The 26,175-nt window shown below is 40.2% G+C and overlaps 1 protein-coding gene, 1 long non-coding RNA gene and 1 other non-coding gene across 4 annotated transcripts in view; 2 read left to right on the forward strand and 1 right to left on the reverse strand.

Annotated features, from left to right (window-relative positions):
- The first annotated feature begins 2,916 nt into the window (after positions 1 to 2,916).
- Trnae-cuc (transfer RNA glutamic acid (anticodon CUC)) lies at positions 2,917 to 2,990 on the forward strand. Its single transcript has one exon. It is a non-coding gene; the product is annotated as a tRNA-Glu (tRNA).
- Positions 2,991 to 3,341: 351 nt separating this feature from the next.
- Positions 3,342 to 5,664, forward strand: LOC146455120 (uncharacterized). The gene is made up of 2 exons (XR_014859116.1): positions 3,342 to 4,427; positions 4,512 to 5,664. It is a non-coding gene; the product is annotated as an uncharacterized LOC146455120 (long non-coding RNA).
- Positions 5,320 to 26,175, reverse strand: part of LOC146455121 (uncharacterized) — a 30,287-nt gene continuing 9,431 nt past the window's right edge. Inside the window, exons 7-20 of one of the 2 annotated variants that reach the window (XM_085094769.1) lie at positions 21,032 to 22,703; positions 17,305 to 17,455; positions 16,550 to 16,778; positions 14,804 to 14,866; positions 14,601 to 14,720; positions 13,937 to 14,062; positions 13,060 to 13,110; positions 11,817 to 11,900; positions 11,088 to 11,171; positions 10,080 to 10,166; positions 8,054 to 8,117; positions 7,744 to 7,865; positions 7,004 to 7,115; positions 5,320 to 6,254 (exon numbers count right to left, since the gene is read on the reverse strand). In XM_085094769.1, the coding sequence (XP_084950895.1) occupies positions 6,163 to 6,254; positions 7,004 to 7,115; positions 7,744 to 7,865; positions 8,054 to 8,117; positions 10,080 to 10,166; positions 11,088 to 11,171; positions 11,817 to 11,900; positions 13,060 to 13,110; positions 13,937 to 14,062; positions 14,601 to 14,720; positions 14,804 to 14,866; positions 16,550 to 16,778; positions 17,305 to 17,455; positions 21,032 to 22,703 (3,057 nt within the window). In that variant the 3' untranslated portion in view covers positions 5,320 to 6,162. Of the gene's footprint in view, positions 6,255 to 6,981; positions 7,116 to 7,743; positions 7,866 to 8,053; positions 8,118 to 10,079; positions 10,167 to 11,087; positions 11,172 to 11,816; positions 11,901 to 13,059; positions 13,111 to 13,936; positions 14,063 to 14,600; positions 14,721 to 14,803; positions 14,867 to 16,549; positions 16,779 to 17,304; positions 17,456 to 21,031; positions 22,704 to 26,175 lie in introns of both variants that reach the window. The other variant, XM_085094770.1, reaches the window with a different exon arrangement.

Raw genomic sequence — 26,175 nt, forward strand, 5'->3', positions numbered from 1 at the left:
GTATTATTATTTTTTTTACTGGGTTTCTACGACATGCACAATGTAATGTCGAAGACAGCTAGTGTCGAAAGTAACAGACAAAACTATACTTACCTGCCTTGAAAAACTAAATGACAGCCGGGAAAACGAGAAAAATAATCACGGTGATGTGAGCGTGTTCACAACAAAGATGTTTTAATCCTGTCGTACTTCAAATTAGCTTTCGACCATTATATCGAACTCGAACGACTCAAACACCAAAAAAATGGAAGAACGCCAAGGTGATAAGGAAATACCCCATATACAATCACCTTGTGATTTACGTTCTTCCTTATTCCTTCTTGTTATGGAAGGTATCACATCAGGGAGACCCAACCGGGTTCAATTCGGTGGATTTCTGTTTGGAAGGAATTAATCACCGCAGTGATTCGGATTTGGCTGTAAAGAAAATCTTTCGGCAAAATGCCAGCTCAGAATTTCGTAATCGATGGTTTGCATGTGACGTCATGGAAGCCATGTTGGTGTACAGGAACAATAAGATTTTTTTCCTCTGAGACTTAACTTCCATTTTTATGCAAACTATGTGAACAAATGTTCTTTTGTTTTGTACACCAACATGGAGGCAATGCAAACCACCTATACCTGAAAACTAATTCCTTTGGTTCTCGAAAGTGTAAACGTGTCGTTCAAAATGCGAAAAAAGGTCACGTAGCATTTTGATAAAGCGTAGAGCCGAACATTCAATTTTTTTTGTTGTTTAAATGTTCTCGACTACTCGTTGGGTTTCCCTGTTACATGTATTCTTTTACACTTCAAGTTCTAAAAGCCCTTTCCAATGTTATTTTACCTCTTCACTCTTTATGTTATGTCGGTTTTGGTTCCCTCGTTGGACTTCTCGCGACGTTCGTCGCAAACTGACGTGACTTGGTCAACCACTTTCACGACTTCTCCGCTTAAAGAAGTCGACTTCTGGCAAGTCTAGTCTTTTTTTCGCTGAGGGAAGAATCAGGTTTTTTCTTTTTTTTTTCTTCAATTGGTTTTATTCTCATTAATTATTCTTTACGGCATTTCGTGTTTCTTGGAAACCTGGCTAATGGCAACCGCCGGCTCGGTAAGTTCTCGGACACTGATTGAAACACCTTGCTCGATCTCTTGACAAAAATGTTGCCAGGAGCACCTGAGGGCTAGAACATGGCGTTCTTTTAACAGGGAACAAGGAAATTACAGGAATTATGGAACACGAATGTCCCTGAATCCTCTTCAAAACAAGGATGAAATATGGACCATGGATGGGATATTTAAGTTTTTCTTGTCAATGAAACCGTTTGAAACCGCGTCCAGGAAATAACCTGGCGATTCGAATCACTGAATTGCTTCAACAACTTTCAATCTTATCTAAAATCTTCATCCTTTCCGTTTCACTAAGTAACGAGTCTACATTTATTAAGTTTTTCTAAAGCTTTAGTTGCAATTTCCTTTCCAAGTGTTCTCGCTCATTCCATTAGAGCCTCGTTCCCAGGGCATTTCGTCATGAGCGTGGAGACGAGGCAGTCGGTTCTCATCTGAAGTTACTTTTCGAAACATTTTCAGTCACATGATCAACAGTGATATTCTCCGAACCGCTTCTCGTATTTACATACCACTCACGACAGAAGAATTTAGATCAGTTTTCTCCTATTAAGTTCGCAAATCTAAAGAAAGACTTTCGCGTTTTTGTTTCAAAACCCATAGTTTTTGTATGCGATCGAAAACGGTGATGTTCGTCGATAAAAACGGAGGTCAGTTTGAAAACGCGCTCCAAAGTGGAGAATTATGGAAAAAGAGTCCCGTTCGAAGGTCCGGGCAGCTTTTCTATATATCAACAACGAAATGAAATACAACAACACCTCGGTGTTTCAGCCCGGCCATTGTTACGTTTTTTTCTTCTTCTTCTTTTCCGTTCAATCGTTTTACGGAATATTCAAAGAAAGCTAAACAGTCGTTGTTGATATACCGAGAACGAGCCCAGTTTGGTAATCAAACACGATCTAATATGGCGGACGAACGTGTTGTGGGGATGTTGCTCACGCTTAGACTGCGTGAAGGCTGTCTGCAGATAAATGTTGCACTGATTAATCTTCTTGAAATAGCTTCCCGCATTTACGATATCCGTTTTTCATTCCCTAGTGTGCACGCCGGAAAACAGTTTGAAAACGCTAGAGTGCACGAAGACTTTTTTATCCGTTTCCGAGACAGTTAAAACGCGCGGCTTCGTAAAAGCATTGGTATGGACAGCGTCTTCTATTCTGTCTACTGGAATTTGGTGCAACACAGAAAAATAAGTTTGAAGATGGTGGCTGCTGGGGTCGGAAGGGCCGTATATAACACGAGTGCTATCCCGAAAATGTTTTAACAAACAAATCCACACGATTGTACCACAGCAAAATCTTTACCTGTAACTTTAATCTTTCACCGTGTTTGTGATCAGTTTCCGGAGGACTCGCGTTTCGCAGCTTTTTATAGCGAATAACTTTGGCGGCTTTTGCCTGTAATTACCCTGTACAAAAGAGTTTTCATTAATAAAACGTTACATAAATTTACGACACAAATTGCCCAGGTAGACATTCATTAATTTACTCTTATACACTGTATTGATGTACCGCCGAACTGGTCTAAATTCTTCGACATTTTGCGAGTTATTTTTCTGAAAACGATTTCTCTGATCCCTTTTCATATTTTTGGCATTACTTTCTCATTCGACAAAGGAACTGGTGTAACTGTACTGATAAAAACAACATTTGTAATATATTTTGTAGGTGTTAAAATTAACAGTCTTTTATCATTTTTACTGATAATTACCCGCAATATTTTTATCAGAGAAAATAATATACATCATAACCTTTGTACATTCACATTGCCGCAATTGCCACCATAATCACCCACAACTTGCTCCCGTCTGGCCTCGTAGCTCAATCGGTAGAGCAACGGACGCTCAAATCCGGAGGTCGTGGGTTCGATTCCCGCCGAGGTCGAAGATTTTTTCTTTGCCTCAAAATTCTGGAAATTCATGGGTTTACTTTAGCACTTAAATATACACTGCAGCGTTCATTCTCTGATCCATCCTTTGTTAAAACGTACCTTGTTTAAAAAATTGCAGCTTCTTCTTCTTCGTTTTCTTTTAATCGTGCTTGAAAATAAAATCACAAGATCGAACTCGTTTCTAAACGAGGCTCTAATTGCGACCTCGTTTGCAAGTTCACAAACTTGTTCCTTTGTATATGTAGAGTTCATAATACTTTTTTTTTACTTTTCTTTATTTATTACCTTTTTATTTATTTATTTATTTATTTATTTATTTTTTTTTTTTTTCATTTTTGGTCGAATAAACATCACATTTCTTTTTTCTGAGACAACCTCGGATACCGTACTTTTTAACTATTCAAAACCGTTCCAAAAGCGAGGAAAAGAAATATTTAGCACAATCCTACCATCAGTAATAGAAAATTGCAACAGAACAGATGAACGTCCACAGGCCGAAGGATAGCAAGTGTCGTTGTTGACTCAGCTTGTTCAGTGAAGCAACAAGACTTTTTTCGCCGCAATTATGTCCTGTACACGTCTTCGAACATTGCAAGAGCTGTGCTTTCGAAACTAACAAAGTGAAAGAGAATTCCTGTCGAATCCACGCAATATTGATCTTCTTTGGGGCCACATAAGAACAGTTTTCTCACCCAAGAAAAAATGTCGAACGAACTGGACGTGCAAAAAAAAAAGACGATTGTTTATATTTCGCTTTTTCGTAATTGCTTCAAGGGATAAAGTAAAAGACTACGAAAAGTTCGGTTTCGGTTAAATACTCGGGCGTTTTGCCACTTGCTAAAAGGCTTAAATCTTCCAATAGATATGCACTGTTATCATTTTTAATAGCCAGCGACTCTCTTGCGAGCTATTTAAAAAAATCGTCGAAAACAAAGCAAGCGTTTGCTTTTTACAACGAGAAAACTACATGGTTCTAAACGAAGTCGGAAAATATATCACGTCCAAAATTTTCTTTTCGTCTTCGATGACATCGCTGATAAAAAATGATGACAGAAAACCTAATTTACACCCTTGATCATAACAAATCATAATATATTCAAACCATATCTACGTGATAAAGAGCATCACACCCGATGCAAATTGAGTTAGAGCATAATAACTCCGCGTATTGCCAACCAAAAGCTGTTCAACATAAGAGGCCTTGACAGCAATACAATCGAGACTTCGATCAGTTTGAAAAGCAAACCTTGCTCGACATAATCGAAAAACTGTTCGCTTCACAGGCAGGGGCGCACTAATTCGCTTACTTTCTTTCGCGGACTTCGCGATAACGGTATAGATCGGATGATATTAAGCATACGATAGCATCGACAAGAAACGAGTGGAGCGCGCGATATCTTCACAAAGCAACGGACACATCGAAACAAAAGGCGAGTGCGTTTTTAATACGAAAGCCCTGTTTTCGTGTACAAAGATCGCATAATAATAATTTGATTTTGCTTGCACCCAAATAGGCTGGTTATCTGAACAATGGTTGAACGCGGTCCCAGCGAAGTGAAGGACGTATTAAAGCGAATCGAAGACCATCCTAATGTGGTTGGAGTAATCATAGTCGATAGAGATGGACAAGCAATCCACAGTACATTGGACACAATCGAGACAACTCATTACATCAAGAAATGCAGCGCGCTCACAGCCATCGCACGCAGCACCATAAGAGAGACCGACCCGACCGATGATCTGCAGTTCTTCCGGATCCGGACAAAGAAGTTCGAAATAATGCTCGCGCCCGAACGCAACTATTTACTGATCGTGTTGCAGAACACCACGAAGACGCCGGGGAAATAAATTTGCTGGATTGAGGAGGAAACGAAACGTTCAAGAAAAACGCAAACCACTTTGCTTCAATGTATTCATAGCTTAAATTATTAACCGCGAAGTACACGAGGTGTTAATTTATTTTAAATGTCTAAGGACTCCTTTTTGGATTGGATCATGTAGTTCCCGAGCGGAAAACTCTTGACTTTCGTTTGAAGACTGTTCAAGGAACATTGTTTCGCTTTATTTATTCTTTCTTTTCAAGGATGTTATGACCGGCATAACACGCGACTTTTTTTTATTCCTTTCATGTCGTTGCTACATTACGAGCAGCAGGTGCAAAGGGTATTTTTGTTTCTTTTTCATTAATATTAATGATCACCCTTTTTAATCGCAGAAAAATTGAATAAATAGATAGATAGAGATAGAGAACTGCGCGTGAAATTTCTCAACACAACAACGGATTTACGCCGGTTAACGTGAAAACGCCAGATAAAAAGCACACAGTATTCACTAAATTTATTCAAAAACCTACCAAACAATTTCCTATCATTTTACAAGCGTTCAGTTCAGAACAAAGTACGCTTTCTTTTATTTGCACGCGGCAATGTGTTGCACGCTAGACTATAAAATAAAATTTGTACAAAAAAACAAAAACAGAACTATTCATTTGAATTTGCAACAACTGTAACCTCTTAGCCCTGAGATTCGGCTTTCGAATGTTAGAGATGCAATATTAACCATTCACTCACGTAAAAGTTCTCGAGAAGTACGCTCTTGTAATACTGTGGGTATAAGATGTTTCCAGCTGTTACCCAATAAAGTTACTGGATGACTGAGCAGTACTTCCCTGTGGTGTCGTTTATTGTTCTGTACAAAGTGGTTCTAACTTTTTTGTCTGTGGATGAAATCCTGAAGTGTGACCATTCAAATGAAAGCTACTGAGCAGTACTTTCCTGTGGAGCTATTTATTATGCGATACAATGTGGCTCCAACTTTTGAGTCGGTGGCGTAAATTCAAAGGCTGCGTTTGACTGGCCGTATTCTGGAATAAGAACACTTACAATAATTGATAAAAATTCCTCATAAGAGATTTTGTACAGGAACTGGAATACAGAAAGGCTCTTCAATATCGCGTACCAGAAAAGTTCGCGGGATTTGCGTAAAAAACGAGAAATCAGGACGATTTTTATTCCATTGATTCTCACTCCGCAATGTATTCAATCGAACGCGACCTACGTGTCAGTATTAAGTTGAAAGCTGTCGTGTACAGTCTTCCAATATTCCAATTCATTGGTTTTGGAAACATTTCAAACAGTCAAAGCTATAATCTCAGGAACCAAAGGGTTAAATAAAAAAGTCCCAACGAACATTGTCTGACTTTCCGCGGCTCTGGTCTTCAGAAGCACGCTGTCTCCTTGAGGGTTCATCTGAGGAACCTACACGTGATAGAAACAAAATTACAGTCAGGTTTCAGAGGAAATAACAAGATATGTACTTTGAAAAACTACTTACACTTGTGCATGAGCTTACATGTTGCCCTAACCTTAATTTATCAGGAAACGTTTTCAAAGAAAAAATATCTGTATATCACACCTGTCCCAACGATGCAAGCGAAAGGAAACCATCAAACGCACTGCATGTTGAAGACAGGCAAGTGGAATTATGTTGTCACATCAACAGAATTCTCTATCACAAAAATGAAACTAGAACTTTCTGGCTGACTGGGACGCAGTTGAAATCAAACCTGAAAATCTTCAGTAACATGCAAAAGGTCTTTCGCAAGTTTTGTAAAGTGCTTTTTACAAGTGCAAGTCTCCTTAGGCGTTCACGCAAAGCTCCGTTACAAGAGGAAACGTAACGCAACGACCATGCAACGATCCTCTAAACGTTGCACGTCACGCAACGTCGCTTCAGAACGACATGGTCACGTACGTCACGTTACGTCTGGATTTACCTAAAAAATGGCTTCGAAGAAGCCCTTTTGTGACGATACGAAATATCGCCTTCTTAAAACAGAGATACAGATATCGTCTTCGTTCCACAAATGTTACACTCGATGAGAAGACACTGAATACAAGGAATGTTAACAAATCTGGTTGAAGACAGACCAGCCCTGCCAGGATTCCTGGTCAGCAAGCAAGCCAGGAATCAGTTTTAACTCACCATACTTTATCGCTCTACATACGGGGGATTTCGGCATGTGGGTCCGTGAGCAAGCTCCAGTCGGTACCTATGCAAAAGCCGATTCTTCTTCTGTGCTCGAGTTGCTTCTTTTCCTCAAGATCCGCCCATCGAACCTGGATAACAACAAGTTTATTCAATAGCACAATTCGCATTTAAAACAAATTAAAGATACTTTGCAGATCGAACTGGAATTTAGAAGGTTGGTTTTTGAGGAGAGGGGGGAACCGGGGTACCCGGAGAAAAACGTCTCGGAGCAAGGACGAGAACCAACAAATATAACGCCGAGTCCGGGAATCGAACCCGGGCTGCATTGGTGGGAGGCGAGTGCTCTTACCATTGCGCCATCCCTGTTCCCCTTAGCATGACATTTGAATAGCTAAATTAAATTTCACTCAAAAAATGCTACTATCAATTCTCCAAATGCAAAAAAGATGTCTGCCATTAACTGAGTCTTGTCTAAAACACGGAAACATAGTTAGGCTGGTTTGGATGACTTTCCTCCCCCCCCCCCCCCCCAAAAAAAAAAAAAGAAACCCCTTTGAATTTGAATAAGCTATTTATACAACTTTGCAGCCGTTTAACCTTAACCGCAAAATTCTCGCAGGACATTTAATGCCTTCTCAAGAGTTGTAATCAATTCTCTGAGAAAATTCATGAAAGAACTTAAGACAATGGCAGTATTTTTTGGCAGAAGGTGAAAGTTCAAGGGACAAAAACTTTATTTCACCCAAGACCGCTCACCCTCTTCTTTCCAATGCGCATGTCCTCTTCGCGTTCGTCATACGGGTCATCATCGTCGCTCAGGGGGAATGGGGGCGACTCTGCTCGTCTCCTCTTCATCGGCCGAATACCGTCCAGCTTATCTGCGTAATAAACGACGAAAGAAATTAAGTGAGAATGGCTCACGCAAACAGAAAACCTTTTTATCGAACTGGTGTCGCCTGTCGAAATTCTGAACAGCAATTGACTTACCTCCATCATGAGATGAGCTCGTACAACCTACAATATAACAGGTTATTGTTCGTGTAGTATTACATAAGAAACTACTTACTTAGTTTGTCTTCCGCTGGGCCCATGTCTTCCCATTTGCTGCGTGAAGGCACCTGTATCTTAGGCTGAAATAATTAAGAGGCCCTGTGAAAAGGAACTGAAATAATACTGCAAACAAAACTAACTTATGTACATATAGATGAACACACAGGAGCACTGAACTGTTAAAGGAAGCACTCCTCCTAGCACCTTTTCCTTCAAGGCCAACACACAGTGGCTTTTTTGTCATTTCTTTTTTTTCTTTTTGTTTAGTTCCTTACGTTCTTCCAGTTCACCAAGAGGCACAACAAGACCCTTAATTCTGTAAATGTAGAAGATCTGTCCGAAGATGAGTGCCCATACACCTGCGTTCTTTCATTCTTTCCGTTTTAAAGGTGGGGGTGTTAAAAGTACCAGCGACCGTAGGAAAGTATTGGTCAACAGTTCCCTTTTGTATAATGGAGTTAAATGCAATTTAACTTAATTTTTTGTTGTCTGTGCGGACGACAGCGTCATTGGCGTTACTAGCGTGTGCCAGCGTTAGCATAGTGGTTTTTCTCGGTGATTGGTGTTCTTGGCATACTAGCGTTCTTTAGTGCGTTGGCTTGAATCAGCATTGGCGTTTAATTAGCGTGTCAGCGTCCGTTTGCCGCAATCCTGGCTGCTTGTATCGCAGGCAGGGTTATGGTCAGCAGTCGCCTGTGGCAGTGTATGCGCGCGTCATCACATGTGCTCTCAGTTGCTCTGCGTTTATGCTGGCGTTTTCTTAGGCGGTGCTAGGTTGATTAGAGGTTTTTCCCTCCCTCCCCTTCCCTGTGGCTACCTTTGTATCTTTGGGAGGGTGGGGTTAGGGTTAGCGGTTTCAGCCCCCAGGCTCTTGGGCACCCAACCCCTATTTGCGACTAAGGCGTTAAGGCACTCTTTACTAGGATTTCATAGGGTCTGAAAATAAAGAACTTTACAGGAAAACAACGGGTTTAGTTTCAATGAATACCTTTTTTCCTTAAATTCATTGCAGAATACTCAAATCATGAGTATCGTGACCTTGGTGTCCTCCCGTTTTCCCCAAGTTAATCGAAACAGATGACAGTCCCACTTACCACATAGACCATACGCAGTAGTATTTACACTCACCAGTCAGTAAATAAGAGAATGTGCCATGTTCAATAATTGTACAATACCCTCTTGGTCACAACGAGGAACTATTTTCCCTCAAGTTTACCCCCAGAAATTGTCCCAAAATTCTCAATAACTTTTCTACTTTTGGTGCGTACATTTTGCACCGGATTTTTTTTCAATTCATATCACATGACTGCAGCGTTTGTGATTACATACGTAACCATTATTTTAAACCTCTCAAGCAACTGCAATACTAAGAACTTTCAATAATTATTTATCATGAACAGCTTTGCTTTTCACTCCTTTTTCACGGCGGAGCTGTACTTTGTACAAGCAAGACTGTTTTCAGTTTTATTTCGTTTTAAAACTATTCGCGCCAACAAGTTTTTTCGACTCCCGTTGGAAGGTCTCAGATTTTTTTATTTTTTTATTTTTCTTTCATTTAATCCAAGTCGTTATTTTAGTTTTCAAATAATTATTCACTTATCAAGTGAATTTTCCATTTTGTCTCATTCGGTGTTTGAAACTTTTTCTTCCATTTTAAAACCATTTTTCACCGACACAGTTTTATTCTTTCTAACTAAACATACAATTTTCTATTTCACTTTTTTTCAATTTAGAGTAACTTTTGTTGTTACTGCATTTAAGATGCAACCTACTTATCATTCTACCTTGCTTTTGCAAATTTTTATCCAGTATATTTCTGGATGCTTTTTTTTCTTCCATTTTAAAACCACTCTCACCAACACGATTTTACATTTTCCACCAAACTTATAATTTTCTATTCCCATTTTCTTTTTTGAGTAATTTTTTCTTTATGAAGCTGAATTTACTAGCAGTCTACTTACCCTCCCAACTTGTCTTTGCAACTTTTTGCCTTCGCTGCAATGGAATATTTTTGTGCATTAGTTTTTAGTTATTATTCCTACCTCTTCTTCCTCTTCCTCTATCTGCTCCTGCCCTTCCATCTGAGCCACACCAGCTCCATCACCTTCATCCGCTGCCTCCATCTCGACCTACATCAACAATGGATGTTTGAAGTGTGAGTTCATAGAACGACTTTATCACCAAAGTTTCACAGATGGAAACTCTCCGAAAACGCGTTTGAGAAGTCTTTTCTCGCTGATTCCCTTAATTTGTGGCTTTCACAGAGTAATTGAAAGCGTTTCTATCTTTTGGCGTGCGTTTCTCAACGCTCCCGAAGAGCTTTCGGGCCTGAAGAGTAAATTTTCATATCCCATTTCTACAGATAACTGGCTGTTTTTCGTACAAACTAACTCGATGTGTTTTTATCTCAGAGAATTGAAAATGTTTTTTGTTTTCAAACTTTTCCAAAATTGAATTGAAATTTTTGTAATGAATATCGTGCTTGTAAAATAGTTTTCCGGATCCGAAAATCCTTTCGGAAGTTTAGGAAATGCAAGCCTGTTGCCCTGAATTTGTGGCTATCATAGGGTAATTGATAGCGTTTCTCTCTCTCCTGGTCAGAAAATATAGCCATTTTGTGATTTGCGTTTGCTCGACACTCGCATCCAAACATCAGGGCTTCTTTTTGAACGCTTTACAGAGTGATGCGAAGTGTTTTAAGTTCTCTCGCGAGAATAAACTAGAAAATTCAGTGTACATACAGATTAAACAGCAACCTTCAGCTTTAAAAAACCCCCTTCAAAACGAAAGTGCATCTCTAATAGTCAGGTACAGTATATTAATGGTTCCAAAATGTTACGTTTTAAAACAAGAAAAGATAGCAAAGGTTTACACTTTAAAATATCTTAGCATTTTTCAACGGCATGAACCAAATTGAACTGAATTGCAATAACATTTGACTCTTTGTTTTTGCCCTGACGACTGATAGGAGCTCTCCGATTTTTTTCCGAGTATGCCTGTGTCACTTACTGAATAATAAATCATTCTCACGTTTCGTAGTGTATACACACCTCGGTAATCACAGCATCTTGCAGCAGTGATCGCACATCAAGCCTCAAATGATGGACAGGTGTCTCTTCCCAGGCTGAGACCATCTGATAATCAACAAAAAGGCAAAATAAATAAACAAAAAAAAACTTAATCTGACTCTGCGCATAAAAATGGTTTGTTTTATAGTGGAGGTGCACTTAGCTTTACCAAGCTAATTTTCAGGCACTCCACTCAAATGATGAGAAGCAAATGATCCAAATTCAACAGAACAGGTTAAAAATCCCAACTGGCTGGAGGCAGACCAGCTGGCTAGTTACAAGCGCGGCTAAGGAGTTGAACTCAGGGCCACGGAGAACAACTCCAGCTAGTGTCTAGAGCGGGAGTTGAACCTGGGACCTCTGGATTACAAGTCCGGCGCCCTAACCACTCGGCCATGCTGCTTCCCATGCCTAAAAAACTATTTACACAGTACAATACTTTATCAATGTTGTTTTTGGTAATATAGTGTTATTCTTCATCTTCTTCACACCTTGCTTATTCATACTATTTTTGCAACTGCAACTCTGTGGAGCTTTCGTCCCATCTAATTTACATAATACAAATTTTGCAATGCTGTCATGAGGACGCCATTCCTTATTTTAAATTAAACGTGAATTTTTCATTTTTTAATCATCAGGTTCACGTTTCACCTTCAAACAATTCTCAAGGTGGCCTATACCTTTCAAGAAAGTTGCACATCAGTAGCTAACCTTGTTTATTTCTTCAAAAGTGCGATTGTGACTGTTCCGCTTGGCGCAAGCATGGGCGTCAGCCATTAACTCAGCAACATAAACCTGTCCAACACAACACAGTGTCATTACTTACAGATGTTCTTCCTAAACATCACTGACTTTTGTCTGTTATACACAGTTGTGGTCTCATTAACTCAGAAGCCTTTCAGAGAATCACGCCAAGTGGACCACATCCTGACACTGAGGGTGATTACAGCCCAGGTTCATTGTGTCCTCGATGGTTATTTTATGTCCCCAAATAGACCCTTCTCCAAAATGGCAGCAACAGATTTAAATGAGTTAAAATTGAACTGAATGAAAAACTGATACCAGCACTTGAAAGAGCACCTTTACTTTAGTAAGCTTGCAAAGTTTCAGCATATTAGGTGTTATATCAGCTTGGGAAATGTAAGATGAAATTTGACAAATTTACAGACGTTTGTATGACTGGTGGTATACGTCATACCCCCAGTCATACAAACGTCTGTAAATTCTTCATTTTTCAACTTACATTTTCTCAGCTGATATTACACCTGATATGCTGAAACTTTGCAGGGTTACTTAAGTAAAAGTGCTCTTTCTAGTGCTGACATACATTTTTAACTTATTTGAATTTTCGGCCGCCATTTTGGAGAAGGGTCTATTCAGTACCGGTTGTTCTGATTTAGATGATGAGGGTAATCTTTAATGAGGATGCCAACATCACAAAAGTGGTTTACAGAAGGGTCCTCTACGAAATTACCAAGAACAAATAAAATCCTAATCATAGAAACAAGAAATGAAAAAAATATATATATACAAAAGTTAAAAGCGGAACTAAAAGGATCATAAAATGGCTTTTGACAGTCCACGTTTAAAAGCAGTCAGTGATTCTGCCTCCCTTATTGCAGGACCTAATAATTATGTTCCAGATTTCTGAACTAAAATTAATTGACGACCAGTGGCCCCATTTTCTATTGGCAGTGGATTTGCGGGTATTTTCCGGAATGTTAGGGCAACCCCATGAGGTATACTCAAAATTCCTAAATTTGATTCCAGAAAATTTCAGTTCCATTTGACTCCTCACCCGGAATTTCAGGAACTTTTAGCTGGATGGAAAGCGCCCCCTGAGTGTAGAGTAGCTCCGGATAGGGTTCGATCCCACAATCTCCTGCACAGCAGTCCTCTTATCTAACCAATGGTGGGTGTAAAAAAAATGTTAAAATGTGACGAGGATGCTTACCTCAAAACCTTTCTGCTTGGCATGACTCCAGTACTTCTCAAAATGTTCAACCTGTAGAATTGGAAATAAAAGTCAGAAAGAAGTTTAGTGTCCTGAAATACTGTAATCCCCTCTCCAAGAGATGCTAGTACCCGGCTAACAAAGTCAAGTACTTTGTCAAGTGTCCCAACCCCACCCCCCCCCCACCCCTCCACCCCATTCCAAAAGAAAAGGACCCACATCTTATGAATTCCCTTAATGTAAATCTCACCCCTTAATCACCGCAAAGAGAATCAAAAGGTGCTGTTTCAAGTGTAAGCCTTCTGTTAGAGTGAATTCAATTTGCTCTGATGAGGAGCTAATGCTCTTCATGTCTGTTCTCAAATATTGTGAGCAAATCACCTTATAAACCCTGCTGACAAAACCAAACATTTGTTTACCCTCTTCACCAACGCAGCACCACAGTCTTTTTACAAGCTAACCACTTTATCATTTTACATTTACATTTACATTCACATTCACATTCACATTCACATTCACATTCACATTCACATTCACATATAGTAGGTTGGTAAAATCGTTAAGATATCACACCAACTGTAAAAGTAAAAATAAATAGATAAATAAATAAATAAATAAGATAAGTAAATGAATAAAATACAGATATATTAAAAAACAAAATAATGATACAAAAATTAAACAGCGAAAACTACATAAGTTATATACATCTCTTATTTAAGAAAAGCTGATAACCTATATTTAAACATTTCTAAGGAAGTTGATGAAACAATGGCCTCAGGGAGGCAGTTCCAGTCTGCTAAAGTTCTTGGAAAAAACGAAAATTTTAAAATTCTCGGAAAAACCGAAAATTATGATCTTGTGACCAAGCCTCTCTCACCTTGTCATGAATAGCATCCACAATAACAACAGGAAAGAAGCCATCCTCGAGTGTTTTAGAGAAAGATTTAAACAAGCTGCTTCTGTAAGCCTCTTCCATTTCTTCTTCATACACATACTCTGTTACCTAGAAAAGAATGCCAATAACCCTTGTTAAAGCAAAACCCTCAGAATTTCACAACCCAGGATTAATGGAGCCTGAAGATTTTAAAACCTTCACGTTTTTAATGGGGCCACCTCACCTATAGTATGTTTGCTATGAACAAATGTTTGTATAGACACTTGTTCACTAAGCTGCCTTTTAAAAACTCATTAATAATTCATAAGCCCATTGACCTATCAAAATGGTCGATAAAACATTATGTGCAGTGGTTTTAAAACCCGATAAAACCTCTTTATTAGTATGTGGTGTTTAATGTTTTCTTGTTTGCTAATTTTCAACGCTCACAAAAGCATCATTGTTATGAACTCTCTTGACACATGTTTTTCCAGGAATGTTTTTGAAGCCGTTCAAAAAACTCGCAGCACGTGTTTTATCGGGTCTAAAATCACTCGGCTGCACCCCTTGGTTTTAAATACCGATAAAACACTGCTGCTCATGTTTTAAACATTACGTAAACTTTGTACGTACAATATTCTATCACTACACCATTAAATGTTCATACCTTCTTTTTGATTTTCTTTCCAGTGTCTGGATCTTGTTCTGTTTTCTCCACTTCCATTAAAAAGTAATCATCCAGTGCCAGGATGCGAGGTGCATGTGCTCCATGAGACACTTCCTTGTCCTGAGAATACAAGAAAAAAAGTCATGGCTTGAACATTTCACAATCATTTACCTAGAAGACATCGAACAAGACATGTTTCTCACCTTAATCAGCCTGGCCACATGCGTTTTACCACTTCCAGGAGGTCCTCTGAGAATGATCACAATCTGCAACATGAAATGTAACATGTTCAACATCTACATGTACATAGTATTACTTCTTCTTGCCTTAAATCTAAAACAAAATTATTGATTGAAGAGTTTTGTGCAACAGGGGTTTCAGTTCATTTACACTTGGATACATTATATATAAGAACATAGGAATAAAATAACAAATAAAAGGAGAAAACAAAGAAGTTAACGGCTTTGGTGGAAGTGTCAGAGGAGCTTAGCTTTCGAGCTAACCATCGCTATATTATAAATGGAAATACTAATAATAGTGTGTGCTTGGTGCCATGGGAACTATGGATGATCATATGGAACTGTCATTTTTATATTAAAATAGACATAGTTATAAAACCCTTGAGAGTTAAGCAGAATTCTTTTACATTGTTTTATATTGTTTTTTGAACTGGAAGTAGTTAAGTATTAATAGGAGTCTCTTCCCAGATTTTGGTTATAGCAACACTATTGTGACCATGTTGCCTTGAAATTGAATTGCTCCCTAAAAGCTCCATTTTAGCAAAGGGGCTGGATATCATGTGAGGAACTTACGTACTGCAATTCTGTATTTAGTTTTTGGGCAAAAAGGCTTAAGAACAGGGAATCATCATCTTATGTTTCATTAAAACTCAAGCAATCTAATGGTCAGTTGCTTGTCAAAGTATTTAAGAAGAAAAATTAAAAATAATGTCAACTTTTCGATGTATCAAACATCATCATAAAGAATGAAGAAAACGTTTAACGTCGGGGTTGCTAAAAGAGTTGAGTTTGAATAATATTGAAGACTTAAGAATAATTTTTTCAAGCAACCAGCACAAAACAGAAACCAATAGAGAGATTTAGAATTAAGTTTATGGCAAATGGCCGAAATGACCATGTGACCTTGTTCATCCTACATTTGCCCCTCGCTGACTTCAGATTCTCTGTAAAATTCAGTAGTTTCGCGTTAGTATCAAAGGCCAGAATTATTTAGCACTAGTCTCATCTATATATCCATTTTTCAAGAGCACATAACACAAATCCCACATTTGCTATTTGCTGTAAACGCAATTCTAAATCTCTCTGCCTGACTGATGACTGTTGTTTACATCACACAGTATTGCTGTGCTTGAGTTAGTGAACATTTTAGCAAAAAGCAGCAGGCTACTGTACTTTTTTTTTTGTTGAAGCCTTTTACTCAAACACAAAATATAAGGACCATACAAACCATGGTTACCAGGTGAAGTAGTGGCAGTATCTATCAGCAAATTGTTAATTGAAAATCAGAAAGCTTTTGGCCAAACAAAGAAATACACAGTATTGCAAGGTATGTGAAAGTAAGCCAGTACCCTAATTTGAAGAGATTCCTAACTCTTCAACCCCTAACATCAACGAGCAAATTCTCCTATCTTGTCCCCATACTTCTCTTATAAAAGTATTTGGGAGAAGTTATTGACAAAAAAAATTCATCTTCAGTGATGACATCCTTAATTCTCATGACCTCAGGGGTTGAATAAATAGATGTTACAAGGAGAAATTTGATGCTGATCACTGTTAGGATTAAAGGGTTAACAAAACTTGACACCAACAGCACTGTTGACCCGGCAGGGGGGAGGTGGGCACACCCCACCCAAACTTCCCTTAAGTGACCCTCCCCACTCCTCTTAGCACTGTTGATCACTTGCACCTCTTATCTGTTCCCAAACTTACCCGATCAGGCCTAGATTCACGTCCAGGTGAGTCCACAATGCTCTCCACAGGAACAGTCTCTGGCTTTTTCTCTATCCTTGGTGGTTCACTTGGGAGTCCAATGTCTTCAGGGTGGGGTGGGTAGCCAGCAGGATCACGCATATGAGGGTCCTCGGGATAAGGGGGTCTGTCGCGGTAGAAATCATCATGAGAGGGCCTTCTGTCTGGAGGACCTCGTTCATCATACCACCTGTTTGGATCAAAGAAAGAAATCATTCTACTTGAATTCTCTCAGTAAACCACCTCTTCACATCAGTGTCTGAGGTTAGATATTCATAAAAATAGATGCCCATGACTACCACAACCCAGCTGTTTGACAGCTGATCAACACTAATCCCCGATTAAAAATTAATTGAGGTTTTCATCTAGCCAATTTTAAGCTAATGGCAAAGAAAAGTCTAAGTCAAAACTAAGGGACAAAAATATTTGTAAAAAATCTTTATTGAATAGTAATCATTGATCTTGAATCAAAGTTCATGTTAACCCAGGATAAGCTTAATCGGGCCTTGAACAACGGGGCCCAGAACTTAAACAAGTTGCTTTAGCCTGAAATAACTACTGTCAGTAAGAGAATACAGTGGTCCAAGCTGCTCCCATGTTGGTCACCACAAGGAGCAGGTAAAAAGGAATTCACCACCATCATACCCAAGAACTTAGTACATGTAAGTATTCCTATTACATTGGGGAAACACACAGACTTTAAAACAAACCAAGACCTGTCATCTGGGCCTCTCCTTTCCCAGTCTCTAGGGTGGTCAGCGGGGAATCGATCAGGATGGTCCCAGTGGGGTGGGGGTGATCTTGGTCTTCGATCATCCGGATCACGAGGTTCTCTTAATCGCTCATCATCAGGAGGAGGTCTTCTCCCTGCATGACAATAGAGAAAACAAAATTAATTTCAGTATTTGATTTGAGAAAACTTCCAACCTCCTATAGAGGTTTAGCATAGTTTGTGATAATATCAGCCAATTGTAAATTTACGCAATTCAGCCACTTAGCTCCAATGTAAATTGGTTTCATAAACCTATCTATCATCATCTCATCCAGATACTTTGATTAAGGACATTGGGTTATTCCAGAAAAAATCCACACCTCCCCGACGAATGGGATTCTGGAAATTCTCACCAGAGGGGGGGTCAAAGACTCTGGAAATCCAGGCGGGAGGGGGGGTTGAACTTAAGAAAGTCTTCTGCAGGAGTCATTTCGACCGATAGTTCACGCGATTCAAACGTTTAGTTCGATGACACTTCAGCGCTCTCAGACCCTGAAAATAATAGAAATATTTTGTTCACATATTTCTCACCTAATAAATGATAATCTAAGTTCCTTCGCAGGTCCTTTAATAGCAGAAAACGCGAACAACAAGATAGTAAAGAACGAGCCATTGCAACATTGTTGCAACGAAGAGTTTGAAATGCCTGACACATTTCTACTCGTACCAGACCCAGCGCACCACCGTTGTGTAATTTCACGTCCGCCATTGCATTCTTAGCGTGGATTCCACTGCGTCAGGTGGAAGAATTTTTTACTTGTGCAAGCAAGGATGCAGAGCTATTAGCTGAAGAAGATAATTCCAAAGAATTTTGGTCCAAGCATTCCCTCTTCGTCGAAAATACTCGAGAGGAACTTGTAGCCATCTGTACCTCGAAAAAACTCTCGGAAACGTAAGTTATTGCGAAAGCAACAGAAGGAGAAAGTTCTTGGACAGGTTCCTGCAACATATACAGTGGTAACCTCTCTGAAGTCCCATCGTCCGTAGCACAGCTGAACAAGCAGCCAGTGCGTTTTATGCGTGCCGTTTTAAGATTCCATGGGTGTTGTCCATTGGGCACAAAGGATGAACTCGTTCGCTTTTTTGCATTGTTGCTCCTTTCTTTTTTTAGTTCCACGCGATAGAGTTTTTAATATTAGCAGAAGCTTTAGAAATTAAAAAAGAACATCTTCTAGACGTGATTGTGCGTATTTTATATTAAAAATAAATTAAATTTAAGCGTAATATTTTTTTTCCGGAAATCCAGGCGGGAGGGGGGCTCTTTTGTTTTGGAAATCCAGACAGGAGGGGGGGTCTTGTGCTTCAGGAAATCCAGGTGAGAGGGGGGGGGGGGGTTAAAAAACGACCCCATCCGTGGGGGGGAAGGGGTGTGGATTTTTTCTGGAATAACCCATTGGACAAATATTCTGTCACTTAATGCATTCAACAATTTAAAATTTCGCAGCAACATCAGCCTTTATCCATCCATCCATCTATTCATTTAGTGGGTGTATTATTACTTAAGGCTACCGGTAATTTACATGTGCCAATTTATCAGCCTACTGTAATTAGTAGATTCAATCTCATGGGCCAATTTACACATCTGATTTCTTTTTCTGTTGGTGCAGGGAGGGGTGAAAAGCGGCCTAATTAAAAAATTCTGTGGCACTGCAATAGATTTTATAGATTGGGGGCCAGATTCACAAAGCCTCTCTATGTTAAGGACGGTGCCTAATAATACCGAAGTATTATTGTGCGGTTTATGACTACAGTACCGTGCAAATGTAAGTTGACAGTCTCGACTCGAAACTCGATCCTCGATCCTCGAAGCTATCGAGAATCGAGTATCAAGGTTCGAGGCTCGAGTTTCGAGTATCGAGTATCGAGACGCTCGAAGAATTTTTCGAGGATCTCGATGGCAGATTTCGAGGAAACGATTAATTTCTCGAACCTCAAACAATAAGAGAGAACAAAACCGATTTTCGTATGGCACTTGCATGTAGTCTTTTCTTAGTTTGGTCGAAAGTTGAAGTGAATCAAATCAGCGGCAGTGCGAGTGTTCAATAAATCTGTTGCGGCGCGTTTCTTTCTTCCGCGTATTATTTTTTAAGACATCCGTTCGCGTTGTTGTGAAATTAAAACATGTTTAAATTTTTCATATGCTACACCAATTGTTTTTAATCAAACTTCCACCTCAATGAAGCGAACTATAAAACTACAAGATTGCGGCTTTTTCGCGGAATGTAACACAATCGCTTCTGAAACATGTTCGCTGCGCAAGCAGCACGCCGCAAGATTATACTTGATTGTACTTGAATCTTTCGAATGAAAACTTCGAAAAAAGCATTTCCTTATTTAAAAACGCACAACATTTACGGTAGAATTCGGCAAGGAACCAGGGAAACTTCAACGTGGCCGTTCGCTTGCCTTAGAGCAGACTTTAAAAACCGCCGCGAATGTTTACATCTTCGGCGTAGCGTTACAAATTTGCATAAATATTCCCGAGATAATCTCAAAAGGCAATGTCACGTTTTCTTCATTTTCTAACCACTGATTTCGGATTGTAACCGTCTCTTCCTCTGACAGATGACTGGATTACTTGTTCACTAGAGCCAGTTTTAACAGTGAAGGAAGCGAAACTAAAAGATTGCGACTTTTTTCGGCCGCTGTTTCACAAGCTGAGAATGGAAACACGCGCGATCGCTTTTAACATCGTCAAACCAGTACGCTGCACATAATGATGCTTGATTGTACTTAAAACTTTCGAATCAAAACTTCGAAAAAAGCATTTCCTTGATTAAAAACGCACAATACTTTCGGTTGTAATCGACCAGGAACCGAGAAAGCGCTTGAAGAGCGAACTCTCTCTTGCTCGAGCATACACGTGCGCACATCGCTCCAACAAAAACGCAAACACAGTTGACTGTCTCTGCAGAGTTGGAACTGTGGCCTCGGATAAGGCGTGTGAAAAACTAATCACGCGATAAGTTCTTTGTTTCCCTTTCTCGAAAATCGATGCACTCGACTCGATACTCGATGCACTCGACTCGAACCTCGATACTCGAAGCTTTCGAGTTTCGAGGGACTGTCAACTTACATTTGCACGGTACTGTATGTGGGAAAAGCAGACCTTATTAAGGCCTTTGGAATCCAAAACGAAAATTGGGGGTAGCCACGCATTTTTCAGAGATAATGAAACAATAATATCTCTAAAAAGTGGTAAAACATAAAGCAATGTATGGGATTTTTTCCTAAATTGAAGCTTAATTATCTCTGGAAAATGCATGGCTACCTCCAATTTTCTTTCAAGATACCAAAAGCATTTGCTAAGTTCTCTTTTCTCCGTATAGTTTTAAACCGCGCAAAAATATCCCTGTATTAGCAGGCACGACCAATAGGAAACCCGAGTATCCCGAGATGCGCAGAACGTACATGTATGTGCAGTAACAATAGTAGGCACCGTCCTTAAAATGTATGACAATTGTTCAGAAATAATACTTAGGATACATCTTAACTTAGAAGGGTTTTGTGAATCTGGCCCTAGACCTATTTTAACGTCCCCCCCCCCCCACTCATTGTCTTTGTCAACTGCGGCAAATTGGCCCAATTAATCGGTACGCATTAACTAGCCTTTACATGTATGATAACAACTACCAGAAACAAGTTAATAAACTTTAAGACAGAATACTCACAGTCTCCCCTATCCTGGTCCCAAGGTGGAGGTCTTCCTCGATCATCAAAGAACTCTGCATCACGGGGAGGTGGAGGAAGTGGGTGGCCATATCTATCAAATTCCTCAGGTGGGGGCCTTCCTCTAAAGTCCCGCCCAGGGGGAGACCTTGGCTGACGGGGATGATCAACTGGGGGCCAGGGAGGTGGAGACAGGGGTCTACCCCTTTCACCTTCAGGGAATGGAGGTCTTCCTCTTCCACCTCTTCCCCTAGGTGACAAAGGTCTGTCAGGGGGACCACGTCCTCGCTCCCATTCTGGCATGTCTATCTCATCTCGTGGAAATGGCGGCCATCTTTCTCTTTCACTCCTTGGAGGTGGCGGCCAACGATCTCTGCCACCTCTGTGATCATCTCTAGGGAATGGTGGCCAGTCCCTTTCATCCCTTGGAAATGGTGGACGATCCCATTCATCTCTGGGGAATGGGGGCCTGTCTCTTTCATCTCTTGGAAAAGGCGGTCTGTCTCTATCATCTCTTGGAAATGGGGGCCTGTCTCTATCATCTCTTGGAAATGGTGGCCGATCCCCTCCATCTCTTGGAAATGGTGGACCATCCCTTCCATCTCTCCGAAATGGAGGCCTTTCCCTCTCATCTCTCGGGAATGGTGGTCGGTCACCTTCATCTCTAGGAAATGGTGGTCGATCCCTTCCATCTCTTGGAAATGGAGGCCTGTCCCTCTCATCTCTTGGGAATGGTGGATGATCCCTTTCATCTCTTGGAAATGGTGGCCTGTCTTTGTCATCTTTTGGAAATGGTGATCTGTCTTTTTCTAGTGGTTTGTCAGGAAGTTCTTTTTTCTCTTCTTTCAATTGAGAATCTTTAGTCCCTGACTCAGTCAGCTTGTGATCACCTTGAATCTTTGATCCAGGAGGCCCTCCTTCTCTCTCATCTCTGAAAGGAGGCCTATGGTCCCTTGGCAGAGGTGGCCTTCCATCCCAACCATCTCTTGGAAATGGAGGTCTATCTCTAAACCTTTCATCCCTTGGGAACGGAGGTCTCTCTCGCTCATCCCTTGGGAAAGGAGGTCTGTCTTGTTCATCCCTTGGGAACGGAGGTCTTCCATCACGTTCATCCCACCAAGGAGGTCTCCTGCCTCGTTCTTCTGGTGGGAATGGTGGTCTTCTACCATGCTCATCAGGAAAAGGTGGTCTTCTGTCTCTTTCATGTCTTCCAGGACCAAAATCCCTATCATCTCTTGGGAAAGGTGGTCTTGAACCCCACTCTTGTGGTGGCCTCCAATCTTTGCTGTTCAATGGTCCCTCATCCTTGCCTTCTCTTGGCACCGTTGGCCTCCCATCTCTCTGCAGACCAGGTCGCTCCCCACCCTTCCATCTTGAAGACGTTTCTCCAGGAGGTGGCCAGTCTGATCCTTGTGGAGGCTTCTCTCTTCCCCAATGACCTGCATCAGCGCCATGATCCTTCTGGTAGTAAGGGGGCTCACCCCAATCACCTTCATGACCCCACTGATGGTCATGTTCAGATGTTTGTTGCCATTCCTCACCAGGCTTGTTGTCTTGTTCTTCTGCCAACTGGGTGGTGTCCTCGGCAACAGAATCTGCCTCTTTAATTGCTTCTGTTGCATCTCCTTCTGTGTACTGTTCTTCCTCAGTCTCCATGTACTCCTCTTGAGAAGCCTTGAAAGAAATCATTAGAATAAACTTGTTAATGACCTCTCTCACAATCAATTTTTATCAAACACTTATTGCACTGCACTTTTCAAAAGCATGCGAACTCTGATGCTAACACTTAACCAACAGCTGCATTTTTCACTGCCATCAGTTATCAGAGCGACCACCACAGAAAACAAAAAACCCTCCACAGCCTGGGTCAAGAGGTCACATGCTTTTCCTTTGATGAGCGGAATTCTATTCTATACTCTTTGTTAGTTTCCGCATTTTAATGGTTTGTGGACTGTTGCCATAATAAATTAGATCAGTATACATTACTTTATTTATTTATTTATTTATTTTATTTATTTATTTATTCACCACGACATACAATCATAGAAAGTTACAGTGAAAAATAGACTAGGATCTTACATAAGTTTAGAGTGAATAATAATAGTAAAAAAAAAAGAAGTAAGAAGTGGCGAGGAGACCTCAAGAAACCCGCGGGCTTTTACTGAGAGGTCTCCTCGGAGATATGTTAGGACCGTAAGACTAGTAAAGACATTGTATTTAGATTTTTTAACATTCGGTGGTAAGACTATAAAGACATAACAGAGTCGGACATTTCATACAATTAACTGAGGAAATAAAGAAGCTTTCTTTTGAAGGTGGATAGACTAGGGGAAGATGTATACGCTATTCCATTCCATTCACGTGAAGTCGTGATAACAGATGTCGTGATAGTCAGAAGTCGTGGTCCGCTCCAGACCTGCTAATAACCGCTCCAAAGTATTTTGACAAAACTTAACACTACTTTGCCAGAGATGCCTACAGACACAGTTACAAGTCTCAGGAAAAAAAACGACAAATTACAAGCGCAATTGGAGGTGCTACAGAATGAGTTTAAGAACTTGGAATCTTCCCTCACCGGCAGAGAAGTACAAGCTGCATCTGAGAGTAATGGCGGCTCGCACGACAACAACGACATCAACATCGAGACAGTTAAATGTCTTGAGTTTCTTAGTGCAGAGTACGATTCTCTGTCTGCTTTTCGAAAGGAAGCTAAAGAACAACTTCAAGGTCTTACTAAGAAGATAAACAGTCTAGTGGAGCAAGTAGGAGAAATTGCCGAAGCTATCGACGCCATTGACCGCTATAGTTATAGCTATAATTACAACTAGTAATAATCAGAGATTAGCGAGATGCGTTCGACCATTTGGGAAAAGAAAATTACATTAAGTGCTAGATATTTTTCACATGTTTATTAAAATCGCCAAAAATGGTATCAATCTATAACCCAGTGTTTATAATATAGTATATATTTGGTGGCTTGCTTGTCGAGTTTGACCTTCTCTTCGCGTTTGGTGTGCTTGCTTGTCGAATTCTGGACTGTGCATCCTTGCTGTGTGGACTGTTATCAGGTGCGTTGTTTACGTTTGAAGTTAGAGTTACAGGCATTTGGAATCTTGCGAAAGCATATCGATATGTTCATTTCCTTCGTTTCTAGCGGGAGTTGAGCTACACGTTAATCTGCGTTAATATAGGAAAAGGAGCCAAAAGATAGATAATTATATAAGAAATAAAAAATAAATCACTAAATAAATAGCGAAATATACTAAAATATAAAAATATATTTGCTACGCAAGCAGTACGCTACGCGAGATTATAATTATTTGATTGTTCTTGAATCTTTGGAATGAAAGCTTCGAAAAAAGCATTTTCTTATTTAAAAACGTACAACATTTACGGTAGAATTCGGCAAGGAACCGGGAAAACATTAACGTGCCCGTTAAATTGCCATTGCCTTTGAGGAGACATTGAAAGCCTCCGCGATACATCTTCGGCGTAGCGTTACAAATTTGCATAAATATTATTGAGATCATCTCAAAAGGCAATTTCCCATTTTCTTCATTTTCTATCAACTGATTCAGATTGTAACCGTGTCTTCTACTGACAGATGACAGGATAACTCAGGTGGACTAAAATATTGCGACTTTTCGGCCGCTGTTTCACAAGCTGAGAATGGAAACACGCGCCATCGAATTTAACCTCGCTAAACCAGTACACCCCACATAATTATGCTTTAATCTTTTGAATCAAATCTTCGAAAAGAGCATTTCCTTGATTAAAAATGCACAATATTTTCGGTTGTAATCGGCAAGGAACCGAGAAAACACTTGAAGAGCGAACACTTTCCAGCTCGAGCGTACACGTTCGCACATCGCTCCAACAATATTAGAAACGCAAAACAAAGTTGGCTGTCTCGTAGAGTTGTTCCCCGTAAAACGGAACCAAACTGTGGCCGTGTCGCTGACAAAACTGGGTACCACCGACTGGTTGCAATCCCTTATAATCAAATGACTCGATAAAGTGTCTGCTATTGCAACTGCACCTGTTCGTTTCACTCGCATTAGGAATGTTGCTTTTCTCGAAATAAATCATGGCCATTTGCCGAGCTACACAACTCGGCAACTTTTTGCTTTGGTGATCACAAATTATGGCCATTTGCCGATTTACAAAACTCGGTAGGTAAATTATTTGCCAAGCTACACATCTCCGAAACTGAAACTACGCAACTTGTCTCTTGACTTAGTCAGCGCAAGGCAGCGTTGGTTTCTTGTAGTGAAACGGGTAAACAACACTATGCCGAACTTATTCCTGTGTCTTCGCAGACGTACACATTTCGTGAAGGCGTTGATAAATCTAAATCTAATCCACAAGCCTTCTTTCAAACTTAAACAGCAAAACCATCCTAAGGAAGCACACCAAATGCGATGCAAGAACGTGAAATTCGACTCCCACTGAAACGAAGGAACTGAACATCGATAAGCTTTCGCAATACTTTCGCAAGATTCCAAATGCCAGTAACTCTAACTTCAAACGTAAACAACACAACTTATCTGATAACAGTCCACACAGCAAGGAAGCACAGTCCAGAATTTGAAGAGCAAGCAGAAGATCGAACTCAAGGAGGAAGCACACCAACACACGAGGCAATACGTGAAACTCGACTCTCGCGAGGACTCCCGCTAGAAACAAAGCACATGGTTGATGGAAATGACGTCATTCGCCCCTGCATAATATTCTTCGGGGGGGCCAAACTGGTGTCGATGAATACGCAGTCGAAAAATCTCGATTTCGCCTGGATTAGGAAAGCGTTCTTTGTCGAACGCAATCATTACTTGAACTTTGAAGATGATGTTGAAAGACGCTTTTTCAGCTGCAAACATTAGCTTCATTGATAGATGTATTTGTTTCAGTCAGTGACAAAGGCATACTCGGAAAAGGAAAATCAGAGTTCTTGCGACAGGAGCACTATCATTATTCACCAGGCTTAAAATATAACATCACATTTCTTTCATCAGCTTTATTCTTGATAAGTGACAAAAATTACCCTTCTCTTTAAGAACAACTTTTTTTTTGTAGTGGCATTTTCCAGTTTCATAATTTATCACGGCAAGAGCTGGCTCACTTATAAAAAGACAAACTTCTCACCCAC

The sequence above is a fragment of the Pavona decussata genome, unplaced genomic scaffold (genome assembly GCF_977016875.1).
Source record: "Pavona decussata unplaced genomic scaffold, jaPavDecu1.1 SCAFFOLD_286, whole genome shotgun sequence".
Taxonomy (NCBI): Eukaryota; Metazoa; Cnidaria; class Anthozoa; order Scleractinia; family Agariciidae; genus Pavona; species Pavona decussata.